The 14374-nt window shown below is 42.1% G+C and overlaps 1 protein-coding gene across 7 annotated transcripts in view; it reads right to left on the minus strand.

Annotated features, from left to right (window-relative positions):
• The window catches only part of NDST2 (N-deacetylase and N-sulfotransferase 2), a 127426-nt gene that overhangs the window by 18580 nt on the left and 94472 nt on the right, over positions 1-14374 (minus strand). For all 7 annotated transcript variants that reach the window (XM_051800874.1, XM_051800879.1, XM_051800880.1 and 4 more), the window contains exon 3: positions 3992-5392. In XM_051800874.1, coding sequence (XP_051656834.1) covers positions 3992-4984 — 993 coding nt within the window. In that variant the 5' untranslated portion in view covers positions 4985-5392. The remainder of the gene's footprint in view (positions 1-3991; positions 5393-14374) is intronic.

Here is a 14374-nt window from a genome sequence, read left to right on the forward strand (position 1 = left end):
ATTCCAATGCACATTTCTGGACACAATGCAAAAAAGGTCTAAGTTTCAGTCTGATGTTCAATGCCCATCACTTTAAAAGACTTTTTTTATAATCTCAAATTATGACAACTATTTACTTCTAAGCAAATGTTAGAGGAAGAAAGTTTAAAATTGTGCCTTTTGTTGCAATACATTAAGAATCTACATAATCTCACTGACAGATCTGCAAAGATTTACTCAACAGTCGCTACAAGCTCTTGATGTCATCCAGAGAAGATAAAGACTCTCTCAATGGGGTTAACATTCTAGGAGTGAGGAAAAAATGGGGAAGCCACAGCACTCTGACTGTACTGGTTCCTTCTTTAGGACCTAATCCTTTTCTAAGATGCCACGGTGACCTTGGCATTGCAGTCACACAGGGCTAAATCTCCATGCAACTCTGCTTTTTTAGCTAAAAAATTTTTAACTTCTAGAAGTGTTTGCAGAGATTTTAGCTGTTCCATACAAACACTAAATATCATCTATCTCAGGTGCCTCTAACAAGAGGCAAAAGAAAAGGGGGAAATAAGGCCAAGAGTCAGATGCTGGGAAGAGAGGATATCATGACTACAAGAAAATAGTGCACGGACAAATGAAGATAAACAGATGATAAAAAATGGAGGAAGAAAGCTGAGTGCTTTGATAGCCTCTTCTCAGTGCTCATGCAAAGCATACTAGGAACACGTGGCAGAAACACCTGCATTGTAGATACTGCCCCTGTGGACCCTGGGCAGCATGTTCTTAAGAGGATTTCCTGCAGTTTTCTCATCGCCCAGCAGTAGCACTGGCAGAGCTCAAAACAGCACTGGCAAAAGAGAAAGCTCTCATGATACTGGTATTTCTACCTCTCCTCCAATCTTGGAATCAGGGAGTTGGAAATTGCTGAGTACTTTAATTGCAGGTAAGATCATCCTCTACAATTTAGAAAGGCAAGAGCTGGCTGACAGCCACCCTCACTAGGTTCTCTCTTTTCCACCCTCACCATTCATAACCCAAAATGAAATGACTGTCCTTGATTTTCACTTAGCTTGCTCTCAGACTCACTAGCAGTGATTGCTCACACTATTTATGCCCTTGGAGAGATTACCAGCAAAAGAGGCAAAAACTCATCTACTTAATCTTCTTTCCTCATACCTAAAGACAACCAGGAAGGATCACAAAAGCCAGATCCTTTTGCATTACAAATGGCTTGTCTTTGTTGACCAGTGCCATGGAGGCCTGGTAAATTCCTAGGATTATGATTTTAGAAGAGACTGACTGTGGAATAATTTAGAAGAGAAGGGATTCTCTGAGATTTTGTTTTGTTAATTATGTGCAGTTCAAATCTCTGGGAAACTTTACAAGGGAAAATAATTTTCTTTGTGCAACTTCCAACTGTTCCACTTTAATCGAGGACTGCAAGCTCCTGCTGCAACCCTTGAGCAGAAAGCAGGAACTCAAGGGCTATCATCTTTAAACTAAAAGCAAGCATGGTTCTTTTTTTTTCTTATTAAAGAAGAAAGCCAGTCAGTTCTCCTTTAAGCATCACAAATAAAAACATTTCTCTTGTGTAAGACGTACCATGGACATGCATTTGATCAAATTACATTCAGTATTTTCTTTTAATAGTAGTTTTGTCTGGGAAGCTCTCTGAACGTGGACCTGCATATGGCAAGCAGGCTCACTGGGACAGCAGAGTCAATTTTATACCTTCACACAGCATCCAATCTTCAAACCGCTACCCTGACCACTGCAATCTAAGCTTTGAGATAAGGAGCTGTGTGTTGAGATAACAGCCCTGAAACAGAGCTTTCATATAAAAGGCCAAAGAAAATGCCAGCTGTTCTGTTACTATTATATCCCCTTCTTTCCCCATGGTGAGAAGCTATCAACAAATCCATGTAGTTATTTCTCGCTTTTAAAAAATAAAAATTCATTAACCTCGCGTGGCTCTGCAATCAGAGAGCTTCTTTTAAATGGATAAATCTGGGGTTTATCTGCTTTGCCTGAGATTCTCTGCTTACTGATCACAGATTATTCCTCCATTTCACCCTGTTAAAACCCAAACAAAGCATCTTTTGGAATAATCTTGTCTGGGTTTTTACCATCACTAGAGCAGCCTTTGTTCCCAAGAGCTTTGGCCACCTATATGCTGCTTTCTCACATGGGTCTGTAACCTGCACAAACACTATGGAGGTGAGAATCTCTGCCAGTTTGAACTAGAGGGTATAGGGCCTGCTTAGGACCAAGATAAGACTGTGATCCTTCAAATAAAAAATATTTCAGAGCATTTCAGCACCTCAAAACACAAGGACACTGCAGTAAAATGAAGTAAATGTTCACATTTTCCTTAAATAAGTAGTACATACAACTGTTCCATTTTTCTACACCTGTGTGCTGGGAAACACTTTTTCTATACCTCTTTGCTTAGGGCATTATGGTCGAAGTGGCTCTAAAGAATTATTAAAGAATGAAGCAAGTAAAATAATGGCATGCAATTAGAGCTCCTTCAGGCATGCAGCTTCAAGTGATTTGAAAAGATAAAGCTAGCTACAAACAGAATGCAGGGTTTTACTCTGCCCCAAGATAAACTTGGGATCAGAAGCAAAACATAAAATCTCTTAGTCCTAAAAACATGAAGATTAACTAAGACGTATCTTGCATGGATGCATAAAACATGTAGAAAAGGTGGTAAGACTCCTAGTGAGGTGGAAGAGTGCTCTTGGGAACATGGAACAGATGAGGTTCAGGTAAGGGGCCAAGCATGTACAACAGTATTTTGTCTTACACCTTTGCCTCAAATGTTTTGTGCCCCTGGAAGAAAGTTTAAAGGGTGCTTCACCTTGAAGTTGTTTTGGAAACATGATAAGGCAGTTGCTGTCACAGGTTTATCATCATCATGGCTGGCACCCAGGGAACTCCATCCAGGACTCATCTAAGGGCAAGTGCTGAATGGGAATCCAGAGTGCAATACCTGTGAACAGACTCAGCTCATCTGGAGAAACAGGCAATGCACCTGCCTCGATGGCTACAAACCAGAACTGATGGGGAAGATACAAAAGGAAGTCCTTGGCTCCATGAAGCAGCATATGCACACATAGCACAGACTTAACATTTTATCACATACTTTCAAGGATACAGAGAATGAGAAGAAGCACTTAGCTTCTTACCTTCTTCCTACTTGTTTTTTCCTTTCCCTGTCTCAGTTCTCTCTCCTCCACAAAATCTCTCTGTGCCTTACCCATAACCTTTTCTAATAGGTCACTGTATTACTCCAGAAACTGCCAAGAAAAGCAAACCACAAAGATAGCATCTCTCTTTCCCAACTGTGAAGCCACAGAGATGGTTCTCATGAAGACTTGTTCAGACCATGTTTCCCTGGTGAATTTTTTGATATTCCCTGCCCAAGCATGAGTGGTGGATAAGAGGGAAGTGCAACAAAGGATGAGAGAAAACCCTTTCTTTCCCAATTTGGTTATGTGCTGAAAAGCTGGATGGTTAAAATATAGACTGTATCAGGCCTCATGTAGGCCTCAAGGACAGGCCTACAATTCTGCAATATAATATATACAGTTTATACATATCACAATAAATAATAATAAACATATATTTGCTGTTCTATTTTAACACAACTTGCCTTTTCCTTTTGAAAAGTAGAGTGTACAGCTACAAATAGGTTGGCAGAAGAAACCTGCATATGATTGTTCCTTACATTAAAGAGGAGACAGGATAGACCACCACAGGCATCTTCCTCTTAAATTCAGAGAGAGCAGCTCCTGAAATGCTCCATTTAAACCTACAAAACTGTTGTGAGAGCATCACATATGATGGTGCCTCAGCATTTTTGCAGGCTACTTCTCTGTTTAAGAGGAGAACAACTGCACCAATCAAATTAAACACCACCTTGACTTTTGCCATCTTGACTTTCCTGATATACCACACACATTAGAAATTTGTCTAGGGCCTCTAGTGATAGCTACTTGGGGGATTTTACCTCTACATCAGACACTTTCATGCGAGTGCCCTCTTTTCCCACAAATATATCGTCAATGTCAACAAGGATGTAACGATCAAGTGTGAGACAGAGGCGTTTGCCAGTCAAGTAGGCAATGGCATCCACGAAAATGAGTTTGTGCAGCCAAAAGTTGAGGTTATTGCCGAAGAGAACCCGCTGGATCCCATCGTGCAGCCCCAGGTCCTGCACCACGGTGGCATGCAACGCTTTGTGAGTGGCCAGGTGAGGAATGGACTCCGAGGACTTCGTGCTGGCCAACAGCACCGGCTCGTAGGTGCTGTGGTTTGACTGAAACACAGTCCAGTCATCACCAGGCAGAGGACCCTGCTCCACCTCATTAGCCCGGGTGACGTAGAGCAGGGGGGCACTAGGATTGATGTGATAGTCCCGCAGCCCCAAGTTGGAATGTAGGAAAAGGGGGAAACCCTTGAGCTGTGCACTGAGCAGGCTGTTCTCGTTTGCTTTGAAAAAGCCTATAATCCCTACTCCATACTCTACACAGTATTTGTCCAGCAGCTCTCGGTTCCAAGCATCTAGGTTCACATATTTAAGGATGTTCTCATAGATAATAAGCGCATAGCGTCCTCTGTCTTTGTCTGTCAGGGTGGGCATATCCCCTTTGCCAGGGGCGATCTCTGTCCTGTATTTAAAACGGCTAGATTCCAGGATGGCCACTATTTCCTGCCCCAGCTGGGAGTAAATGCTTTCCACAAAGACTAGCACCACAGGATCCGTGCGTGAGGTGTCCACAGATTTCGTGAGCCTCCAGCTGGCTTGCGGTGGGATCAAGATGCGGTGCTGGTTGCTGCAGTCACTGAAGGGCAGGGGTGGTGGCTCCTTGATTTTGGGGCTGTTAGTGACGTAATAAGCCAGGATGCACATGGAGATCAGGCTGAAGGCAATGAGCAGCAGGATCAATCTGTGGAGCTCCAGCTGTCGCACATGCCGCACTACTTTCCACAGCTGAATCATGGTGGGGCGGGCTGCTCACCCCTCCTCACGCGCTGCACCCACGTCGCTCCTGGAATCTCCAGTGCTGCCGTGGCAGGACCCAGCAGCTGCTCGCAAAAAAGGAAGAGCAGCTGCAGAGAGAGAAAAAGCTAAAGCAAACAGCTACAAGGCTAGACTCCCAGGGATCTGCCATTTATCTCAGGTAACCATGGCCCTCAATTCCCATTGCTCTTTTGTGTTCTTCCTCCTGTTCCTCTCCTCTCACTCAGGAAAGTCTTTCGGAGGAGCGAGGTTTCCTGATCTTGTCTCCAGCAGCAAATCAGTCTGTCATTCTGTGCACAAGCAGCTTCAGCTCAGCCTTCCCAGGTGCTGTTTCACATTCACATTTAGCTGTTTCACATTCACATGATGGCACGTTCTCTTTGCATCCTGCAATTTAAAAAGAAAAAGTCAATTCTCAGTATGGATTCATGGTATTTAACAGGTTTGAGATGAAATGGCAGGACTAGCAGGTGCAAGGTGGGCAGTGCCTCTCACTCATCAGCAGGCAGACCTGTTCCCTGAGAAGTGATGCACACCATTTGTGCAGCCATAATTACCTTTGGAAGAAAGGTCTCGACACTGTAAAGGGACTCAATATTTGCCTTGGGTAAGATCTTAACACACTACAGCAAACAGAGACGAGTACCTGGCCTTCCCCCGCCCCTCTTTATGCCACTGAACAGAAAACATGAAGCCCTTTTATTCTAGCCCAAATTTATTCAAAATTTACAAGAGGAGGAGAGAGCCCTCACATTCTCTGTCTTGTCCCATTCTCATACTAACAATGATGTGTCCAAGTCCTTGCCAGTGACTCCCTAGGCCCTGAGGATACAGCTGTCCTGAACCCAGCAGGATGCCTCACATTCCCACCACCTCTTGCCCCACAGCTCCCCATTTCCATGGTTTCCAGCCCTCTCCATGAGGCTGCCGAACTCACATTCTTCCAGACCTCTCAAATATGGCTGTGGAGAGGCATCATCCCTCAGGCATCACAGAGGGCAGGGGGCACAGGTTACCCACGTATTGTACACCCAGTCGTTGCCAATTGATTCAGTGGCAGTTGGAGATGAAACATCCCTGAAACCTTCATCACCTTCTCTCATATGCCACCCAAGAGAATGAAGCCGGTTTTAAATCACCAACAGCACAATGCAAATTTGGGTTGGTCTCAAACACATGAAAGCTACTTGTTAAGAAGCTCTCTCACCTCCTGCTTTGTGTTTATGGCAGCAGACTATTTCACCATATGTTGTTATTTTTTCAGGAAAAATGTTCAACAAAGCCAACAAACACCAAGTCATCTAAAACATAAACACCAGTGAAAGTAACTAAACTGCTCCTTGGTTTACAAATAAAATAAAAATCACTGTGGAGTCTTCTCTCCCTTACCAGTAGTGAGACTTAAAGCAACACCAAGTGTGCCTTTCTTGGCATACAAGGAGATTTTTGGGGAGCACCTGCTGCCTCTCCCAGCACAATGCAAGAACACCCTCAATGCCAGCCAGATGTTGCTCACCAAGTCAGTCACGCTCAAGATGAGCTCTCTATAAAAGCTAAAAACCTTTTTCTCTCAAATCCTTTGTTATTCACCCCCCCACACTCCTGCAGGCATGTTCATCACCATATACAGACCTTCTAACTACCTGCTCAACTCACACAGCTTACACCGGGAGGCACAAGAACAACAATAACAAAAAATATTACCAAAACATGTCTTCATCCTTTCTCCATTCATCCAATTTTTGAGCCTTTCCGTTACTATCACTCTGATAAAACAAAGAACATCAGAAGACTAGTTTGTCTATGAGTTTAAGATAGACATAAGGTTTTTACATAGTAAAATCAGGGTTCTTTAACAACTAGCCTCATCAGAAAAGAAACGACTTGTGAGACAGATGCTTATTTTGCTCCACCAGGAAAAAAAGACAGATGCTTATTTTGAAATGTGTATTACTAGACAGAAAAAAGTCCTTCTGAGTCAGGGAAAATATCAGTTCATAGATGAGGCCAAAAGTCCCACTCTAAAGGCTCCCACCAGGCTGTTTTCCAAACTGTTGGTGCAGCTTGAAGCAGAGACAAAAAAACACAAGCAGATTTTATATGAAGAGATATAATATTGCTAACTTTATGACAGCAGATGGAAAAGAGTCAGAGTGCTCTTTACACAAGCCTTATAATGATCATTAAGTATTATCTCAAATAACTTCTCTGCTATAAGCTCAGCAGAGCAGGGATTGGCTTGTGTAGTGCACAATGAAACCTTATCCCTGATGAGGTCTTCAGAATAGTTGCAAACTGTCACTGTAAAGTATGTTACCAAATAATTTTCCACTGGAGAAACAGACACAGCAAAATGCACTGAAGGTCGCACTGCAAGGTAGCAGATGAATCAAGATTTTTGATGAAACAATCTCTGTTCCCAAGACTCCACATGGATTAAGTCTCCATTCCCAAATGGCCCTCTGTAATGACAGAGCTGGCTTTGGAAATCCAGTGACAATGAGGTATGTTTTCTTCATCACAGACAATTGATTAACTCTCAGTTTTGTCTCTACATGCTGTTAACTTCTTATTGGAAAAAGGACAGGGGGGAGAAGGTGAGAAATTACCATGAGAAGAGATGGAAAAAACAGAACTCATATAGTTTTTTCTTTTTCTTGTTACTGAAGTGACAACTGATTTTGAATGTATGACTCTCTGGACTGAGCATAGGATATGGCTTGTAATTCCAGCTCAAGTTAAGTTCAGTCCCAGTGACACACCTGGGATGCCAGTACCATACCAGCATAATATTCAGTACAATACGAGCATAACACCCAGAACCAAGTGCCACATTTCAAAAGCAGCCAGGAAAATAAACTTTCCTTCTCGACAATGAGCCTTTCCCATCCCACTGATGCTGCAAGGATCCCCAACGTTACCACCTTCTTGCTTGGCACTATAGCTCCAAAGTCACAGAGAGGCAGAAGCCAGCTGAGGCAGAATTCAGCACGGCAGAGAGAGGTTAAACAGAAATCTAAACCAAATGCTGTATCTTTTTATGAGGTGAAATCCTTGTAAGGCACAGTAATACATAGCTCCATGCATATCACAATGCTCCATGTATGAGAAGCGGTCTTCATTCTACTCCTGTGCAACAAATTCATGCTAGACACTTCACTCAGTTTCTTATATAATCGATTTTGACTGAGAAAACCAAGAATTCCAAGTCAGTGTCTTCTCAAATAGCTCCGTTCCCTTTGCTTTTTAATCCTATTGAATAAAACAGAAACATTAAACTATTCTGGATTCAAAGATTCACTATCTTAACATGTACTGGACAAGACGTTTTTTCAAGAGAAAATAATGTAAAGAGGGACTAAAAGCTCAGGAGTTTATGTATTACTTGCATGAATTTCCAAGCATTTCTGGGGTAAAATTTGTAATCTAAACACCACAGTAACAGTAAGAAAATTGAGAACATGTTGATCTATGCAAAAGCCTGGCAAGGTACTACTTTCACAATGCTTTATCCCCAAAATATCAATCTGGAAAACATTTCTCTGCCCTGGTTACACTCACTCATCTCTCCAACTTCATTTTTAGTGTTGAACTGAGTCTCTGTTTTGTAAAGAACTGTAGCTTCAGTTTCCCAGTTATCAGTTTAAAGATGAAAATCACAGGACAACTGGATTATTCTGCAGAATAAGGATGAAACCAGGGTTTAAGCTAGCCTGCCACACCTGCAGTGCCCAGCTGACGAGCACAAGGGAGAGGAACCCCCTTTGCTGGGCACTTCTGAATCACAGCAGTGTTTTGATAACAATGATTCCATTCAAGCCTCTAGCGAAGCTCCCAAACAAGCACCCATTTGTTACATGGGTGAGCTCAAAAAAACAAATTAAAAAAAAAGGCCTGTATCAGATTGCTGCTCAAGAATCTGTCAGCTCCGATCTCTTTAACAAGGCTTCACAGCCAGAGGGTATGCCAGCTGGCACGGGATGCATTTCGCTCTTTGGGGACTGCATCAGCTGGTTTAGGTTCAAATGAAAGGAAAAAGAAAAAAGCAACAAACAAATACACCGAACAAATTTTATATTAAAAGGCAAGAGAGCTGTCAGAGACCACCCATACCCAAAAAGCCCAGAAATACCTGTACTGGAGAAATAAAGTAAAATTAAAAAAAACCCAACAAACAAACCCATAGTGAAAATTATTCTTAAAGGAAAATACCTGTGTCCTCTTTTGATATCAAACTCCTTGGAATCTAACTCCACAATAAAACCACCAGGTTTCTAGATAAATGAAGGTCCATTCCAAACTCCTGACAGGACTGCCTGAGTGTGAACTGTGTGAGGTGGCAGTCAGAAGGCACAGCAAGGATGAAGTGTTCACTGGTCCAAGGACACGGGCTCAGCAGGCACCTGGCCTGCCAGAAAAGCATCTCTAGATCAGAGAGCGTCAGCTGTAAGGTCAGCTATCTCACAGATCACCAGCATTAAGACAAAGGCTATATAAAACTTAGATGTTCTGTTTCCTAGTGATACACGTTGTTAATGTGAAACATAAACTGTTTTGTGAATTATCAGCTGCTAAGCCACATGGCAACTGATGTGATATGAAAGCAAGATAACAATCAGAACTGTGTGGTTTTAATGACTGATCTACAGATATTTCCAGCTCTTGGAAATGATTGTGGGAGATCAGTACAAATGCTCAAGACCAGCACTTATTCAAAACCAGTGACCAGAATATAAGTATTTGGGGCTTCTGGTACGTTCATGCCAAGGTACATGGAAGATAATTGGTATCATTTGACATCTTTATCAAGAACTGTCATACAAATTCCTTCCTAGTTGCACTACAGAAGGTCTTGCCACCCTAAACCCCAATGTCACCAGTGCATTTCCCCAGCCTTTTTTATTAATATAACCCTTCCTTCTGGAATGCACAGCAGCAGGATCTTGCCTTTATCCACAACGGCTCTATTTCAGAGGCTTTTTTTCCGCACTTCCTGTGAGATGGTTGTTGCCTTGGGCCCCAGGGGGACTGCAGTAATTGAGTTACACAGTAATCAGAGAGGGAATCTGATTGATTTTCCAACCCATTCCACTTTAATGGTGTCATCATGACACAAAATTCCTCATTAGTCTGCTTGATTCTAACACACCACAGCCCCTCCTTGTCTGTGGTGGTACCTGTATGCCAGGCCTCCAGGTACAGGTCCCCTCTCTCACAAAGACAGGAAACCTGGCAAGTATAATCTCAGCAGAGCACAGAGAGCCACACAGCAAAAGAATGTGTAGAATCTCAGAAGAATGAATGCTGGTTGTATTCCACATATTGGGTAGAAAAATACTGTGGAAATTACAGTCACATTGCAATGTAATTGCCAACCAAGCTCATTTTGGGGCTCTGGCTGTGTCTTTCAGCTAGCATCTACTGACAGTCAAATCCTGAAGACTGTCCAAGGAATACAAAATTCAGATCAAAGAGGCAAGAAACACTAATAGTGCCCATGCTGCTCCAACAGACAGGGCTGCAGGCTCCAGCCAGCGCTGTGCTCTGCTTCGGCAAGTCCCCACGCAGGGATAGGCCTCTCAGTACAGACCTGTGGCAAGCTGGACAGCTGCCAGCTGGCCAGCAGCTTTGAAATGTGTCAGTCTGACATAAGAGAAGACCTGTGAGACAAAGCAGTAATTATTTTAATTTTTTTATTATCACCCCCAGACAGGTACGTAACTTCACACCTTCTGCAAGAGCAATAAACTGCAGTCCATGCTAAACAGATCTGCATGAACTTCCCTCATCCCAGCCTAGTGGAAACCCAACTGCAGTCTTGAATTTACCCTTGTGCCAGTGCAATGAAGTCTGAAGACATCATGAAGGCAGACACCTTGGAGAAGCCGGCTCAGGCTGCCAGGCCAGCTTTGTGGGGCAGTGCACAGGGATCCCATGACTCCTGCAAGGTTCTTAGTGTTGGGATCCATAATATATCCCTTCTGTTTCCAACAGATCTTTGTTCTCTTATTCTTTTATATTACAAAAAAAATAAGCAACAGGTTTAGTCTTTTCCATGCCAATGACAGAGGCATGGCCCAGCACTACCTGTTAGCAACATAAACCAATGCTTCCCCCCAAAAACAAAAAGGTCCTCCTCATAAGAGCTTCCAGGAAACCTGTTTTTCAGCTCCCTGCCTTCTCCCCATCATACTACACTCACTGCTTAGGGTCATTACAACTGACCTGACTCATTTTCAGAAGCAAAGGAATTTCAAACTTTTACACTGAGGTATTCCCTCAAGTTGAATGTGAGCACCACAAGCCCCTACAAGTTTCACTGTCTCACTATAGGACAAATTTGGGAAGGGAAAACAGTCTGCTGTCTTGTTTTTCAATCTGCTTAAAGAGCAGATGTGCAAACAAGAAACCTGAAGAATTGCTAAAAGAAAGAAATAAAATTTCAGCCTTCAGCAGTCGGTGAAGCTTAGTAAAAATAATAAGTATTTCAGCTGCACACCTTTGGTGAAATGAAAAGGAAAGACAACAAGTATTGCAGCAGTGGAAGTGCTCACACAAGTCAGAGCTTTCCACCAGCTGAGGGGATGTCACAGCTCTGGGGGTGCACAGGTCTGTACAACACAAGTGCTCAGGAGAGAAAGAAGGCACTTTCCTCCGAGATAACGGCGGCAGCAGCACATCCACTCCTGAGTTTCTTGTGGTACTGAACCTTTAAAATCTAGGTATCACCACAACAACAGCACGATTTCATTGTGGCCTTACTTCTCCTTCTGTTTTGTGCCTCTCCTGATACACAGGTCTATGTACATTCTGACCCTAACACTTTTTCCCAAACCAGATGATAATGTGAGACATGAGCTCCTCTCTGCACCCAGGCACTTGGAGCTGTGGGACAGAGAATCCCAGACAGCACAGGTTAGAGCCTGCCACACAAGGGCAGTCCAAGTTGTTCTACAGTCCTTCCCAGGTGGGAAGCGAATATCTCAGTCACCCCAAATGGTGGGAATACACCATCTTCACCCTCTTCCTTATATCAGCAATCGACGTGTATGCCCTATCATGGCAGAACATCTTCAACTGAACTGTGGGAACAGGAAATAGATGCAGTTCCTTCCACATTAGATATGGACAAGAATCTAACTTCCATTCTCTCATGATTCCTGCTTATCACAATTCAGATCAATGATTCTGCTGCAGAAAACAAAATGTCTTTTCAGATGATTTCTCCTAAGTAGCTTATTCAAGTGGAGAAATACAGTCAAACTGTGGCAACACCAAAACAACTCAGTGTCAGTCAGAGTTGAAGTGTCTTAATATAGAATGTATATTATGAAATTTTCTCTGTGATTGTTATGAAAGCAGCCTAACCATTCTTCCTATGAGCTATGCCTAGAAAATTTCACATTAATTAGCAAGAGCTAATTCTTCATATTAGCAAGAGCTAATATTTCAATTGCTTCCTCCTGTCACTTAACGCATAGGAGATAATCTTCTTTTCCAATCAATTTTATTTAGGAACATATGACAGTAGGGAACAGATTTAATACTGTTACACTAAAAGTTTGTCCAACTGAGACCAGAAGAAAGCTGTAAGTATGCTTTGCCAAAGCTTAAAACCTCAGGAAAGCTCTTGCACTCATCTGTTCTCTGTATTTGCACCAAGATTCAGTGTCACTATTTGCTGTGCTTGTAAATGAACATGTTCCCCAGCTGTGTACAGCAACTCCCTCCTACCTGCCTTTAACCAAGGTGTTCAAATAAGTGAATTGCAAACAGAAAATTCCAATCAATTTTTTTTAAATCAATGATTTGATTGCCTTAACTCAGTTGGAATGGAAAGAACAGAATTGCCAGAAAAGTAAAATTCTCTCCAGGTAGAAATGTGCATGAGCCTGCATGGAGAGGTGTTCAGTGGGAAAGAGAAGACTCCTGTATCTTGTCATATAGAACATGATCCAGAACAATAGATACAGGAAAGAAAGAATACAAAGGAGAGACAATTAGTCAAGTAAACAACTTGGGAACGATTGCTGGAAGAAATGGGTTCCCAAGAGCAGAGAAAGGGAGGGAGGATTTGGCAGCAGAGACTGGGAGACTGTTCCAGGAATAGGAGGCAGCATGAAACAAAATGCGAAGCTGAGAGTAGGAGGAAGAGATAAATGGAGGAGTGCACAGGGAGTCAGAGGGGAGTAAGACAAAATGACAGCTCACACTGCTTAAGGAGGCAGAAACATAGTGCCTAAAGACAGAATATTCCTAAGACTTCAGGTCTAGCTTGCCTATGTTTAAAAAACATAGGTTCTCTAACAAAAAAAAAACCATGTTCTAAAAGGTTTAACAACTCAACTTTAAAGACAAGTTCCAGCAGAAACAGACCATCATGCTTATGGCTTATATATTTAATGCTGATGAAGAAGGGATCATACAGTCTGGAAGTCTGAAATTCACCATGTCATGCAATATTCCAGACACACCACAACATTATTTCACCCATATTCTGACTAAAGCCACTGCTGGTTTGGTTGTGAAAATCTAACATGCTTGCAGTACTCACTGCATTTATCCCTTCCCTTTGTCCAGAGTGAAACATTCCGGAGCAATAGAAGGCAAGAGCTGCATTAGGCAGGAAAGTTGCCTCAACTACATTCTTACAGGGCTTTTTGCCCTTTCAATTGTGAACCATTTCCCATATAGAGACAAAAGTGGTGTTAGCTAGTTGACAGTGTAGATTACCTACATGAAAGAATACTCATGAGAAACATTATAAATGCTGAGTTTTCATCAGTCATGTTGAAATCTCAAGTTCAAATGTGCTAATTGATCTCACTGAGGTAATAGATACTTTATAGTTTTCAGATCACTTAACACTAAAATCTTGTGCACGGATGTGATGGGAGAGAAACAACCGCATTTAGAGCATTCAAGTAAATCCAACTCGACTTTGCAGCAACCCTGTGACTAAATAATTAACGCTTTCTGGTGGCCCCAGATTACATTAACACTATACTTCCAGACAAGATTTTTTCCTTCTTTTCCTACTCAACAGTGCTGTAAAAGAGAGAGCAAAGGCAGTCTGGGTATCCAAACTCTGAAGTTTCTTACCTTCTTCACTGCAGACAAAACACAAGAATTAAATAATTTTTAGGTAGACAGCAACTTGGAAGAGCTGTAATTATATTACTAAAAAATACATCATGATAAACACACTTTAAATTTTTAGATGTTAATTTTAGAAGTTAAATACACAAATTAATTTTAACTCTAATTATTTGGTCTAGTTAATTCTCACATAATTAATTTGGTAGCTGGAATATAAAGATTACAGTTTTTGGGAAGACGTGCTCTGTTTTCTTACACAAAAAAGAAATG

Source organism: Manacus candei, unplaced genomic scaffold (assembly GCF_025592945.1).
Source record: "Manacus candei isolate 608988 ecotype Guabito, Panama unplaced genomic scaffold, ASM2559294v1 h1tg000050l, whole genome shotgun sequence".
In the NCBI taxonomy this organism is placed as follows: domain Eukaryota; kingdom Metazoa; phylum Chordata; class Aves; order Passeriformes; family Pipridae; genus Manacus; species Manacus candei.